Source organism: Lacerta agilis, chromosome 7 (genome assembly GCF_009819535.1).
Source record: "Lacerta agilis isolate rLacAgi1 chromosome 7, rLacAgi1.pri, whole genome shotgun sequence".
Taxonomy (NCBI): domain Eukaryota; kingdom Metazoa; phylum Chordata; class Lepidosauria; order Squamata; family Lacertidae; genus Lacerta; species Lacerta agilis.
Window position 1 is genome coordinate 7936059 of NC_046318.1, and position 13584 is coordinate 7949642.

The window sequence follows — 13584 nt, forward strand, 5'->3', positions numbered from 1 at the left end:
CACTGCTCCTGTGGATCCTGCCGCCTGAGGTGGTCACCTCACCTTGCCTAATGGGTGGGCCGGCTCCATTTGAAGTATTTTATCATCAGAGCCTCAGCATATCTAATGTTACCAGCCGAGAATGTGCAGAGGGCTAAACTGTGCCTGGAAGAGCAATGAAGTTAGCTCTCAACTTCTTTAATTCTGACAATAGCCGGTGTTCGACAACTCTCTGGTTCAAATCAGACCAGTAATTTGCCTTGCATCTAGTTGTCTTCAATTCTGTGCTGTTGAAAAACAAGATGAGCACATCCTGGGGATATCAGACGTGTGAGTGGCCGAGTCTAACATTAACCCATTCTCCTAAAATAAGTTCCACCATACAGACATCACTAAATGGGATGAGATCTTCTGCTATTAATAGTGGAAGCACGACAGAACAACGTGGTCAACGCTATTAGCGTGACTGAGAGAAATTTAGCACAGCAGGATTCTGCGTGGAACTTCTTAGCATCTGCAACACAACATCTATCTAACAAATGACAGAAAAGCAAGTCAACTCAAAAGCTTACTGCAAGCTCATTCACTGAATGCTTGCTGTTTTCAGAAAGCTGAACAGATCCCTGTTACGGGTGCATCTGTTAAGAAATGCATAGTTATCTACCAGTGCTTCACTCACATGGAAGTTGATTCCATTTTCACAACATTTTCCTATCTGTTAATCCCCACATTATATTTGAGCATTCACATGATGTAAAAGCCACCTTTGGAACCACAGTAGAATCTAGCACAAATTTATCACTTATTTCCTTATTAATTAAAGGGTTTTTTTTTACCCCCTGGGAGCAAATAAAGTAAGCCCACAACCTGTGTGGGGGTAATGTTCTGGGGATCATGCCCAAAGCCAAAATCACATATGGTCAAAACACATTGGGTTCAGTGCTGAATAGGATTGCCTAAGTATTTTTCTCCGGACTCCTGAGAGCTGGACCACAAAGAAGGCTGATCGCCGAAGAATTGATGCTTTTGAATTATGGCGCTGGAGGAGACTCTTGGACTGCAAGAAGATCAAACCTATCCATTCTGAAGGAAATCAGCCCCGAGTGCTCACTGGAAGGACAGATCCTGAAGCTGAGGCTCCAATACTTTGGCCACCTCATGAGAAGAGAAGACTCCCTGGAAAAGACCCTGGGAAAGATTGAGGGTACAAGGGGACGACAGAGGACGAGATGGTTGGACAGTGTTCTCGAAGCTACTAACATGAGTTTGACCAAACTGCGGGAGGCAGTGGAAGACATGTGTGCCTGACGTGCTCTGGTCCATGGGGTCACAAAGAGTCGGACATGACTAAACAACAACAACAACAAAGTTGTTGGCTTACTATAACATGGAAATGAACACCAAATTTGCACCACATTCCACTATTGTTCCAGATGTAGGTTTTACATCATATGACTGCTCAAATATAATGCAGAACGTCACAATTAGGAAAACGGAATAAACTGTGATGTGAACGCAGCCCCACAATAGTGAAATACTTTGTCGAGAGATTCAGGTTCAAATCTCCACATAGCCATGAAGCTCACTGGGTGACCTTGGGACAGTCACATTCTCTCAGCCTAACCTACTTCACAGTGTTGCTGTGAGGAGAAAATGGGAGCATGAGGAGAGAACCATGTATGGTGCCTTGAGCTCAAACCCACAGCCCTGAAATTAAGAGCCTCATGTTTTGAGAAAATCCTTTATCAAGTGAAGTGTAATCCTTCTTGATTAAAAATTGTTCGGGATAACCTTTCTGACTCTTATCTTACCTAAGCAAACGCTAGTTAGTAAAAACTCTCATTTCCACAACATGCATACCTTAGAAATTTGTAGAGATACTGACGGCTACAAGCTGACCAGGAGAAGACCCCATTGTGTCCTGCCAGTGTGGGTGACATGATGTTACCTTCAGACTTTTTGCAAATATTTCCCTCTCCATCATGGATCATGCCAAAGCTGCAGGAGGCAAAAACGATAACTTGCATTCTCTCTATACAAATACTGCCTAATAATACCAGCACTCTGAACTGCAAATTCGTAAGAGATCTTTCTCTGTTGTGCACTATTTTTAATCCTGACAAGTTTTTAGAAAAAAAACCATCAATAATTTTTAAGGACTCTCTTGAAAATTCCCGCTGAATACTTTTACCCAATACGATGCTTCACATAGAGTGATAGTCCCAGCCGTTGTTCCAGCCCCCAAAGCCATAGAATCTGAACTCTGAAACGCTGAGCAGATGAAACACGAAGGCAAACAAGCAGACCTAAGTTACCATATGTTTGTTTGGAAGATCATATCACACAGTTTGAATTCTAACCACAGTTAGCACAGTCATTTGGCTTGTCACCTGATATTTAACTGAAGCACAACAAATTTCTACTTCACCTGTTAGAAAGGATGCTGGAAAATAACAAACAAACAAACAAACAAACAAACAAACAAACAAACAAACATCTAGTATCTCTTTCCAAAGATATGCATACAAACTTACTTGTGTCCAGACTCATGAGCAATAGTAAACGCCAGACCGAGACCAGTATCTTCATTAACTGTGCAGCTGCGATATTTACTGCACATTCCATTTATTGGAGCAAATCCTGGTAAATTAAATGTAAAGGGAGGGGAAGCAGCATTCATTAGGAAATTGTCTTTGTGAATGGTAGTTTAACAAATACCATAAAAGAAAATCGAAAAGAACTTGTTACAGTTAGGTAGCCGTGTTGGTCTGCCATAGTCAAAACAAAACAAAATAAGAAATTCCTTCCAGTAGCACATTAGAGACTTAGTTGGTCTCTATGGTGCTACTGGAAGGAATTTTTTTTATTTTATTTTGTTTTGAAAAGAACTTGGTCTGTTGGCTTCAAAATGCATATGTAATACTTGGGTTTTGCAAAGCAGACTGTTGCTGCCAGCGCCACACAGCTTCCATGTTGTGATATGAATTAGAAAGGAATTGCTTTCTCTGCTTTTATGTATCTCCGTGCACAACTGGATCATAGCTCTCTCTCACACACACCCACACCCACACCCTGAGCACACCACTAATTCTTGACCAGAGGTATTGGCAGAGCTATTATACTGGATAACAAAATAGAGGCATCTCTCCCCCATCACTTGAATATTGCAAAACCCATGGCAAACACCTGATCGCTTGTGATGGTAGTGCTTAATTCCAGCATTTATCACACCGATGTCCTGCCCTGAAGAATCAAATGGATATACACTGGGAAGTGGTATGGTTTTGGACCGCGGAACCCCAATTTATTTATTTATATATTCCACTGTTCTCCAAGAAGCTCCAGGAATACGGGGGTGGGGGTGGGGAGGGATGGGACAGAAGATCCCCGTTCAACATCAACCCTCAAATACTATTCCTTCAGATGCCCGTTGGTTTGCAACTATTCCACCACTGTTGGCATTTATGGGGCATGGTGGGTAGCAGTTGCCAGAGGGCAATATAGGGTCTAGGACCCTTCAGTTGCTAGAATGTAATCATGCCAGTCATTTGTGAAATAATAGGGCCAATATGGCATCTGCATGCACATGAAAGCTCATAGCAAGAACGAACTTAGTTGGTCTCTAAGGTGCTACTGGAAGGAATTTTTAAATTTTATTTTGTTTTGACTATGGCAGACCAACATGGCTACCTACCTGTAACAGGGCCAATATGTGTTTTAGGTATTTAGCACCATCAGCAAAATGCACTGATTTTTGCCAAGGACTTCAGCAGCGATGACCACAGTAGGTTGCCAGCATGGACTCACCTAACGTATCACATGGCTCGTTCTTCCAGGAACATATATCTAGGCCGGTAAGCAAAATTGCATGGTCATGGCGGCTCCCATCCTTCCCCATCAGCCCGGACTGCCACTGACAAAAACTACTCAGGGTATGGTCAGCGTGGTGATTGATCACGAGCCCTGGCTGAATGGAAGAGTCAAACAGAAGAAAAAAGTCCACCGCAGGAGTTAAATGGGAACTGGGAATGAGATTTAGTTTTGTAGCTGTGGGCAAGTTGATAAAAAACAAGCAGGTGTTTAAAGGGAAAGATAGTCTCGGAGCCTGGCTTGGCCTTACCGCCATGTCCCTGGCCCCCTCGCTGAATGGCCGCTTGGCCAGAGCTTGCTCACTCCTTGCACAGACGGTGAGCAGACACAGAGGAAGGGAGGCGGGCAAGGGGTGACCCCAGTGTGGCCCGGCCTGGCACTCCTCTCTGCGGGTGTGAGGGGGATTTGTCCACCAAGGGCTGCATCAGCCAGCTGGGCTTCTTCCTTTGTGTGGCCCCACTTGGCTCCAGTGGCAAGGGCTGGTGTTTCAGGCTCCGTTCACCCTCTGCACCCTGCCCGGTGTGTGTGCACAACCTGGGCATTGGCACTACAACGCTGCTCTTTATCTCTCAATCAGAGCAAACAGCAATTTGGGTTTTTCCCCAATTGCCATTTGCTCTGATCTGTCGATCAGTGTTCTTCAGTTGTACCTTGGAAGTCGAACGGAATCCATTCTGGAAGTCCGTTCGACTTCCAAAACATTCGGAAACCAAAGCACAGCTTCTGATTGGCTGCAGGAAGTCCCTGCAGCCAATCGGAAGCCGCAGAAGCCCCGTTGGACATTCGGCTTCCAAAAATAGTTCACAAACCAGAACAGTCACTTCTGGGTTTGTGGCGTTTGAGAGCCAAAACGTTCTGGAACTAAGCTGTTCGAAAACCAAAGTACGACTGTATATGCTATATGAACTGTGGTATCCAAATTTGAAATACACTGTATGTCATCATTAAACATAAATATTGGAGGATAGTATGAATCTCAGCTCTAGGTTCCTCTTTAGAAAAACAACAACACGGGTTCCAAAATATCAGAAACAGGTTGTAAATATCATTTAAAATAATATTGTATCTGAAGATATTATTATGTTTGTCCAATATTTCTTCCTCCTTTTTACAAAATCTTTTATACCCCCATCGTTCAGCCCGGACACTGAGATCCAGTGCCGAGGGCCTTCTGGCGGTTCCGTCATTGCGAGAGGTGAGGTTACAGGGAACCAGACAGAGGGCCTTTTTGGTAGTGGCGCCTACCCTGTGGAACACGCTTCCATCAGATGTCAAAGAAATAAGCAGCTATCCTGTTTTTAAGAGACATCTGAAGGCAGCCCTGTTTAGGGACGTTTTTAATATCTAACGCTGTATTGTTTTAACATTCGTTTGGGAGCCGCCCAGAGTGGCTGGGGAAGCCCAGCCAGATGGGCGGAGTACAAATAATAAATTGTTGTTGTTGTTGTTGTTGTTATTATTATTATTGGAACAAAGGATAAAAGTAAAGAAAATCAGCAGAGCCTGATTGGACTCTGGATGGGATTAAGAGTACCCAATGAACAGGATTGGGTCCAAAGTGTTCAGATAACCTCTACTGAGCAAGAAGAAAACTCCATTTGAATTTAACAGAATTTATTTCTGAGTAGCCATGGTTAGAATTATGCTGTAGCTAACTAAAAGCTGCCCGTATAAAATTAACAAGTACTAACTGTTCCTTTAACTCCCTTTGCTGCAAAAGAAAGAATTGTAAGCAGTGGCGCAGCAAGCAACAGATTTACAATTACAGAGCAGCAATTTTTAAGCATAAGATGTGAAGGAAAATTATATCACAGGTGTAAGATCAAAAGATTACTCTCCTTACTCTTTTCATGTTGGACGTGGTCCAAGCACGAAAAGCTAAACATTCAATGTAATTAACCTGTCACTTAAGGAGTCCTGATCGCTCAGCACATAAAATGAAGCATTACATCGCTAGTAGAGCGTTCTACTGCACAGGGGTTTCGAGACAACTCAAAAACAAAAAAGGAAAGAGGCAAGTAAATGAAGGGAGAGTAGGCTTTCATGTCCCTGTCAACATAGTTGTAACAGCTGGAATAGTGAGGATCGGGAGCTGTTCTTGCGGGGCTCAATGTAGGAACGATACAGCATTCTGTATTTCCAAGTATGGAGTTTTAAAGTGCTTCCTTAAGTGGTCATTTTAGAAGCGTGTTCCAAATCACAGTGTGTCTAGTGGAGTTAGGCACACATGGTTGGGGACTGGGAGTTAGTTGAGAAGAAGAAGAGTTTGGATTTGATATCCCGCTTTATCATGACCCGAAGGAGTCTCAAAGCGGCTAACATTCTCCTTTCCCTTCCTCCCCCACAACAAACACTCTGTGAGGTGAGTGGGGCTGAGAGACTTCAGAGAAGTGTGACTAGCCCAAGGTCACCCAGCAGCTGCATGTGGAGGAGCGGAGACGCGAACCCGGTTCCCCAGATTACGAGTCTACCACTGTTAACCACTACACCACGCCTCCATTCTTACACATAGCATTTATCCACCGTCTCTAACCATCGGTATGGGTTCTGGTGACATTGTGGTTAACCACGGTCCACACTAAGCAAGGGTTGCTTAGAATTGAGCCAGTTAACAATGCTCACTAAAAACCAACCCCTGATTAGAACTGAGCATGGAGTTGGCACAACTCTCAGCCACGGGGAAAACACAGGGAAATCTGTGCTTGAAAAGGAGAGGGTTGGTGGAAGATGGCGTCATGGCAGCTTGAGTCAGGGCTCCCAACAGCCAGAGTTTAGTTGCTTCACTCTTGCAAAACCATTTCTGCCATAAGTCTGACAGACTGAACTTTGACAATAATGAATGGGGACCTCTAATAGTAAAACGATGTTTAATTATTCAGCTTCAAAGAAAACGGTGCAATATTCGCGATTACCTGTTCTTCTTCCAAAAGTATCAAGCCGACAACTGCGATATTGATATTTCCTCCAATGGTTCCATCTCTGAACAAAGCAGAAACCTAAGAGGAAATACAAAAAAGAAAGAAAGCTGATGAAGCTAATGCAGTACCAGCTAATGCAGGTTAATTACAATTTAATTAATTAAATGGTATATAATTATTTATCTTTATTATTTGATTTATATACCGCTTATATGCCAAAATGGCGCCTAAGCAGTTCACAACTATAAAATCAACACGTAATCAAAATATACAATGACAAATCCATTGGGCATTAAAACATGCTTAATTAAAATATATAATAAGGCAAAGATTTAAAAGGTTTAACACTTAAAACAGTTAAAACACCAAAACCAGAAGCTCTCTTCAGGGAACCGCTTTGCCTAAACAGGTATGTCTTCAGGAGCTGGTGGGATGCCAACACTCAGGGGGCCTCTCATATTTCAGAATTAGGGCTAGAATACAATCTATTGGTTTCACACAAATGCCATGCTGCTGTCTCCTGCTTGTGGAAAAGTGCTTGAAAATGTGCCCATTAAACAATGTATTTATATATTTATATAACCAATACCTGAAAATTCAAATATCTCCAAAAAAGGCAGAAAATGACATCACATCTAAAAATGGGCAGTGCCTGATGGCCAACTTAAGAGTTAATCCAGAAATCTCAAGACGCATTAATTGATAAACTATCAGCTATAAGGAAATGCATATTCCTCGCAGTTCCACCTGCCCTTTTGGAATACAATTATGCCAACTGTAAAATAAAACCTCTAACCAACGAAGAATGGATTGCATGCCAATATTTGACACCAGAAGAAATGGGCCCGCCAGCAACCCCGTTAACACCTATATAATCATTACTCTTGTAACTTTGCTTATGTATCTGGCCTATCAATGTTTATGCCACAATATGTTTACCTTTAATGTGCCACAGGACTCTTTCTTTTTGTTGTTGTTACACATTAACAACAGATTGTTGCAATTCTTTTTGGGGTTTTTTTTTTTTTTTTTTTTTAAATGCAGTGTAATTTAACCAAAGTCAGGTACTCAAACCCTACTGGTTTCAAAGGGGGAGTTAGACACAAGATTGCTCCCTGAGCAACAGAACAAAAAGGCACATTAATGGTCAAGGGGGGGGGGCTTGGGCCATGATTTTCTTGTTTTCATTTATAATGCCTGCCACTTCTTTACTTCCTCCTTTTTACAACTATGTCTACATCCTGGATGCCCACACCCTGATAGTGATCAGAAAGCTCTTGATCTTGTTCCCTGGGCGCATGGATTGTCAGCCTAGCTGATGAGCCTCCTCCAACTAGAGGCTGTGGCTCTTTCTCCAGGACATTTGCCACAGCTAAGGGAGGTGGTACCCCTAGAGGTTTGGCAGCCCATGTTGCTTCTGTAATAGTGCTGGCCCCAAAAGACATGCTCAACACTTTCGCTGCAATCCATGAGTCTTAAACGTGCTCAGTTTTTTGCCAGATCGCAGCCATACTTTAAAGGAGAAAGAAAACCCACACAAGATGCATCAAAGCAACCTCCCTCCTGCAAAATCGGTACGTGATTTCAGGGTTGCAGGGCACAAAACAATGTGCAACAAGGGCGACATTTGTGGTCCATTAACTTTTACTTCCACGTTGCACAGATCTCATCGCTCCACTCTCAGGAAAACTAAAGATTAACTAAATCAGACGTGCCACAAAGCATTAAGGCTGTATACACTTTAGCGGCTTGAAACGCAGTGAGGTCGTTTCTCCCCCACCCTGTGTTTCAAGCAGCATTCTTAAGTTGCTGTACAGGGAGAGGGGTGGGGATGCTCTCAGTCTCACTCCAGAAAGTACCTGGAGGGGTGAAGAGAGTACAAACTAGTGGCTGAACATGCTTATAAAGTGACAATATTAATTTTGAATCTGTATTCATCACCCAACGTGTCTCAAGAAAAAGGACCATCATACCATATTGAGTATAGTCAGGACGTACGTAGTAATATTGTCATGGCCATGGTTTTGCATCATCTTTTTGTCAACCACCACCAAGGTCTCAACATTCAGCTCTTTGCCCTTGTGAGCCTTCACAAGAGATCGTTTGCTTCGCGGTCGATATCTATATTCATCTGGCAGGATATACGTGTCTCCATCTGGAGGCTGGGGCATATCTGCAAGAAGCAAGACAGGAGATGTCCAAGCTGTGTTTTTCACAGAGTAACGTCAAATCAAAGAGCTAAACATGTGGACAGGATTATACTAGGCTCCCGAAAAGTAACTCCCATGTAGTGGGAAGGAATTATAGCAGAGCATGGCATCACTTTTTAAGGCAGAAGAGCACCTTGGTGTCTCCAGTTAAAGCAAGGGTAGCTAATCTGTGGTACTCTAGCCAGTGTGGTGTAGTGGTTAAGAGCGGTAGACTCATAATCTGGTGAACCGGGTTCGCGTCCCCGCTCCTCCACATGCAGCTGCTGGGTGACCTTGGGTTAGTAACACTTCTTTGAAGTCTCTCAGCCCCACTCACCTCACAGAGTGTTTGTTGTGGGGGAGGAAGGGAAAGGAGAACATTAACCGCTTTGAGACTCCTTCGGGTCGTGATAAAGTGGGATATCAAATTCAAACTCTTCTTCTTCTACTACTCTAGACGTAGATGGACTACAATATCCCAAAACTATTCACCATGATGGCGAGGACCAAAGGAAATCCAGCATCATCTTGATGGCCACAGCATAGCTACCCACAAGTTAATGGATCTCATGTAAAAATGAAAACCTTGTGTTAAGGTCTCAGAGACCCATAGCCCTGGGAAGGGTCAAGAACGTGTGGCAAGCATTTGATACATTTCCAGAGGGCAGTGGAGTTTACTGATATTTTTAAGCAACTTAACACCACTAAGGTTCTTAACGTTCTGCTCCATCCCTTTCTTTCCCATCTAGTGTTTCATGCACACTGTACAGCACATTATTAATAATTCCTGTTTGATTTCCCACATACAGGTGTCACTGGAGAAATATAGGATGGAGACAGGAACCACACTGCTCCACTCAGGTGCAGGGAACCTTTGGCCCTCCAGATGTTGTTGAACTACAACTTCCATCATCTCTGACCATTGGCCATGCTTGTAGTTCAGCAACAGTTAGAGGGCGAAAGGTTCTCCTCACCCGACTCCAGTAAATGTTAGTACAAAACCTGCTAGCTTAGCCAACGTTGAAATTAATTAAAAAATTGGAGTCCTTGGAGAATACAGGAAATAAAGTAGAAAGGTTGCAAGGACTCAGGCCAGGATGGCAATAAACAATGGTTTTCTCTATTTTTGTTGTTGAAAGTATAAAACAAATTCCAGTTACAACGATTGTTAACTCCAGGACAAGGCCCTGTTTCGTTTATTCTTCATCAGCTATTGTTTCTTAGTTTTATGGTCAAAGTGTACCGAGAGTTGCTTAGGCAACATTGCCAGTGGGTGCTGTGCCACCAACTTTGCAAAATTGTACAAAAAACATTTACTTTTTAAGTCCTACAGATTTCATACTGGTCCGTTAAGTACACACCTACATCTCTCCTGTTTAAATAAATTTAATATAATACAAATCTCTAAGCAGCTTCCCTTAAAGGATCCAAAACAATGAGACTTAAGGCATACTTTACTTTGGCTGAATTGTGCCAAAGAAGTTTAGGAAGATACTGGCAAATATTTTGATTTGCACCTAACTAAATGTAACCATTTTGAAAGACCTTACTAAAAGTTGAAGGACAGAACAAAGAACAGTGATATGTTCATCCAAATCACCACTCACACAGTTGGGGAACAAACACCGTGGTAAAGCTCAGTACCAGTCTTTTGTGTGCTAACTTTAGGAACAAAAAAAGTCAGAAGTGAAACCAGAATATGGCAACAGGCTGGGACTACAGGGGTGATCTGAGTGACTGCTTTCACAGTTGATGTCAAAGTTGGTTGAGGCAGACATGCATCACCAACATCCACGCTTGGGCCCAAAGTGTTCGCAAAACCTCACTTCCTACCTCTTACTTGCGAAGGTATTTGTTTACTGGAAAGGAACTACTGAACTGCAAATGAACAATCTTAACAACAGCTTCACAGACAGTGGAATTAACTCAGGTTGGGGGGAACTGTGTCCTTACATACATTTCTTGCGCCTCCCGCAAAAGTGCCGCTTTTGCCGCCGCTCGGAATTGCGATGATGGTGGGTCTCTTGGAAAACATGATTGTGAACATCCACTTCCCTTTGCCTCTCATGATTCACAGTTACCTCGTTATCAGTTGCCAGCTGAGGCTCAGTAGATCTCTTATACAGTACATGAGGGCGGTGACCGTGAGGAGCAGAGAAGTTGTGTTTAAGTGCAATGTTTGGAGGTAGTGGTTTCAGCAAGTAATCAGCTTCCTGCGTCCTTATCAAGCCAGACTAGAAAGACAAAACACAATTAAAAAAAGAGAGCAATGGCTTCTGATTGTCCTTCAGGAGATACTCCTTCCTTTTAGATATTTTTCGTTCCCACACTGAGCTCCTAAACAAATCTTAATTTGTACAGCAGGTTTTTTAGACAATAGAGGTCCTTTGTAAACTTAACACTGGCTCCCTACAAATCAGGACCTGAAAACTAAAAAAATCAGTCTAGGGAGATGCACATTCCTTCCTCCGGAGCAAATCCATCCTATCCCCTCTCTTCCAAATTTCCTGGTGAATTTTAATAATAATCTAATTAAATCTTAACATTACATATACACCGATACTAACTGTGATTAGCAATACTGGAGGGTTTTTGTGTGGGTGTGTAAACGAAAAATTGGAAACAACCTCTGGGATCGATTCTTAAATCTTAGTTAAGTGGGGACATTAGCCTGGAGTAAACATAATGTTGTGGGAGACATGGAGTACCTACAGACTCATCTCCCTCTTCCCCTGTTGTGCAAACATTCACACCCCCCCCCAAATTTTTAGGACTAACTATGGGATTTGTTTAGTGCTGAGCTGAAAATTCGGTAAAGCAAACTTCTGGCTTTTTGTGAGGGTGTGAAAGGGCTCCCAAACCCCTGATGAAGTAGGCTTCATCTCCCTCCTCCCCAGTGTCTATTTAGTGGTGGTAGCATCCCACAATGGCAGGCGGTCACTTCCTTCTCCCCTCCCCACCCCAAATCCAGCTAGGGTTGGGTGTAATATATTGGGTGAATATGTCAATTTCACTTTCTCTGAGTTACTCACTTTTCCCCCCATCTTAAATTTGGTTCTGCACATTTGCATGTCACCATGTGGGATTCACCTAGCAGGTGGCTGGCTGATATAGTCATGTTTCTTACAATAGCTGTCTTTAACGACATGTTATTATATCTGAATGATACAATTGGAATTGTGTGATGAAGTCTCTATCTATCTATCTATCTATCTATCTATCTATCTATCTATCATTTTACCCACCTAGTAGAGCTTATACTTCCACACATGCCAACCATGATGTGGCAAACTTTCACTTTCCCAGTTCTATATCATTGGCTGCCATGTGCAGCAGACCCTCCAAGTGTCCCTATTTTCCAGGGACGTCCCTGATTTAGAGAAGCCTTCCTGGTTTCTGATTTGATCCTGGAATGTCCTTAGGACATCCCTGTTTTCATTGGTAGAAATGTTGGAGGGTGTGGAGTTATCAGACTCCCCTCCCCGAGCTACCTGAAGGCAATCCTATATAGGGAAGGGTTAATTTTATGTTGGAAGCTGTCCAGAGTGGCTGGGGCAACCCAGCACAATGTGTGGGTCATAAATTGTAAAATTATCATTATGGAATGGGATCCCCCTATTTTCACCGGAGAAATCTTGAAGTGTACGGACTTCCGGCGGCGACGCCATCGCGGAGAGGTCGTGGGTTGCCTCGGCTGCGAGGCGACCCAGTCCGTCCCGGGGGTTGGAGCCCCGCTACCGCAAAGCGGGGCTCCGGTGGGGTGCGGGAAGAGCGTCCCGCACCCTGGGCTCCCCGGCTGTGCCCACTATGGCTCTGAACCCTTCCCTCGCTCCCCCTGTAAAGGGGGAGTGGGGGTGAAGGGACAACGGAGCCGGGCTTTAGGGGACATGCCCCAACCGGGACGTGGAGCGGCAGTCGCCCCCGCAACGAGCGTCAATGTTCTACCTGTCAAGTTTGGAATTAAAGAAACCCGGTGGCCGTGAGGAGTTGACTGGACTCGATTTTGTACTTTTCTAACGACCCGGGTGACATTTGGAAAGGAAGCCTGCTTCCCTCCCTTCAGGGGATAGAAAGTAACCAGTTTAAGAGACTGCTGTTACAGTGATGGCTACAAAGTACTTGAATTTTGACAAGTGAGACTTCTTTGATCTCCCTCCGGGGAATAAATCTGTGGATAATATCTCTTTTTAAAATCTGTGGTTCTTGCACCCTGGATACAGGGAAAATGGCTGCGAAAGATTGTGATTGAGTGGAAAGTTACTGGCATTAAGATGGAGAGCTTGAAAATCGAAACTGTAATCTGACACCTATGCCCGCTTCTGCCATGCTGGGTTTTGTTTTCGATCTAGTGACGAACTGTGAGATGAGTGATGAACAAAGGATTATTATATTGAGACTGGAACTGCTCAACCGAAAATTGGAGATATTGAACCGGGATATGTCAGAAAAGATATATCCCACAGAGGAGACTTTACAAGAAATGGCTGCAGTGGAAGGGAGCCTTGGCATGGAACTGAAGGGGATGATCGAAGAACAGGATGGAATGGTCTGGCGACTCTGGAAAAATGAAACGTCCTTCGGGGGTGGCAGACCCAGGACGGGGAGAATTGTTATATCTAACTCTCGAG

At 43.5% G+C, this 13584-nt stretch overlaps 1 protein-coding gene across 1 annotated transcript in view; it reads right to left on the minus strand.

Annotated features, from left to right (window-relative positions):
• Positions 1–13584, minus strand: part of ADAMTS16 (ADAM metallopeptidase with thrombospondin type 1 motif 16) — an 83183-nt gene that overhangs the window by 55282 nt on the left and 14317 nt on the right. The window contains exons 4-9 of the mRNA XM_033154314.1: positions 10914–11190; positions 8741–8940; positions 6762–6845; positions 3787–3946; positions 2514–2619; positions 1840–1977 (exon numbers count right to left, since the gene is read on the minus strand). Coding sequence (XP_033010205.1) covers positions 1840–1977; positions 2514–2619; positions 3787–3946; positions 6762–6845; positions 8741–8940; positions 10914–11190 — 965 coding nt within the window. The remainder of the gene's footprint in view (positions 1–1839; positions 1978–2513; positions 2620–3786; positions 3947–6761; positions 6846–8740; positions 8941–10913; positions 11191–13584) is intronic.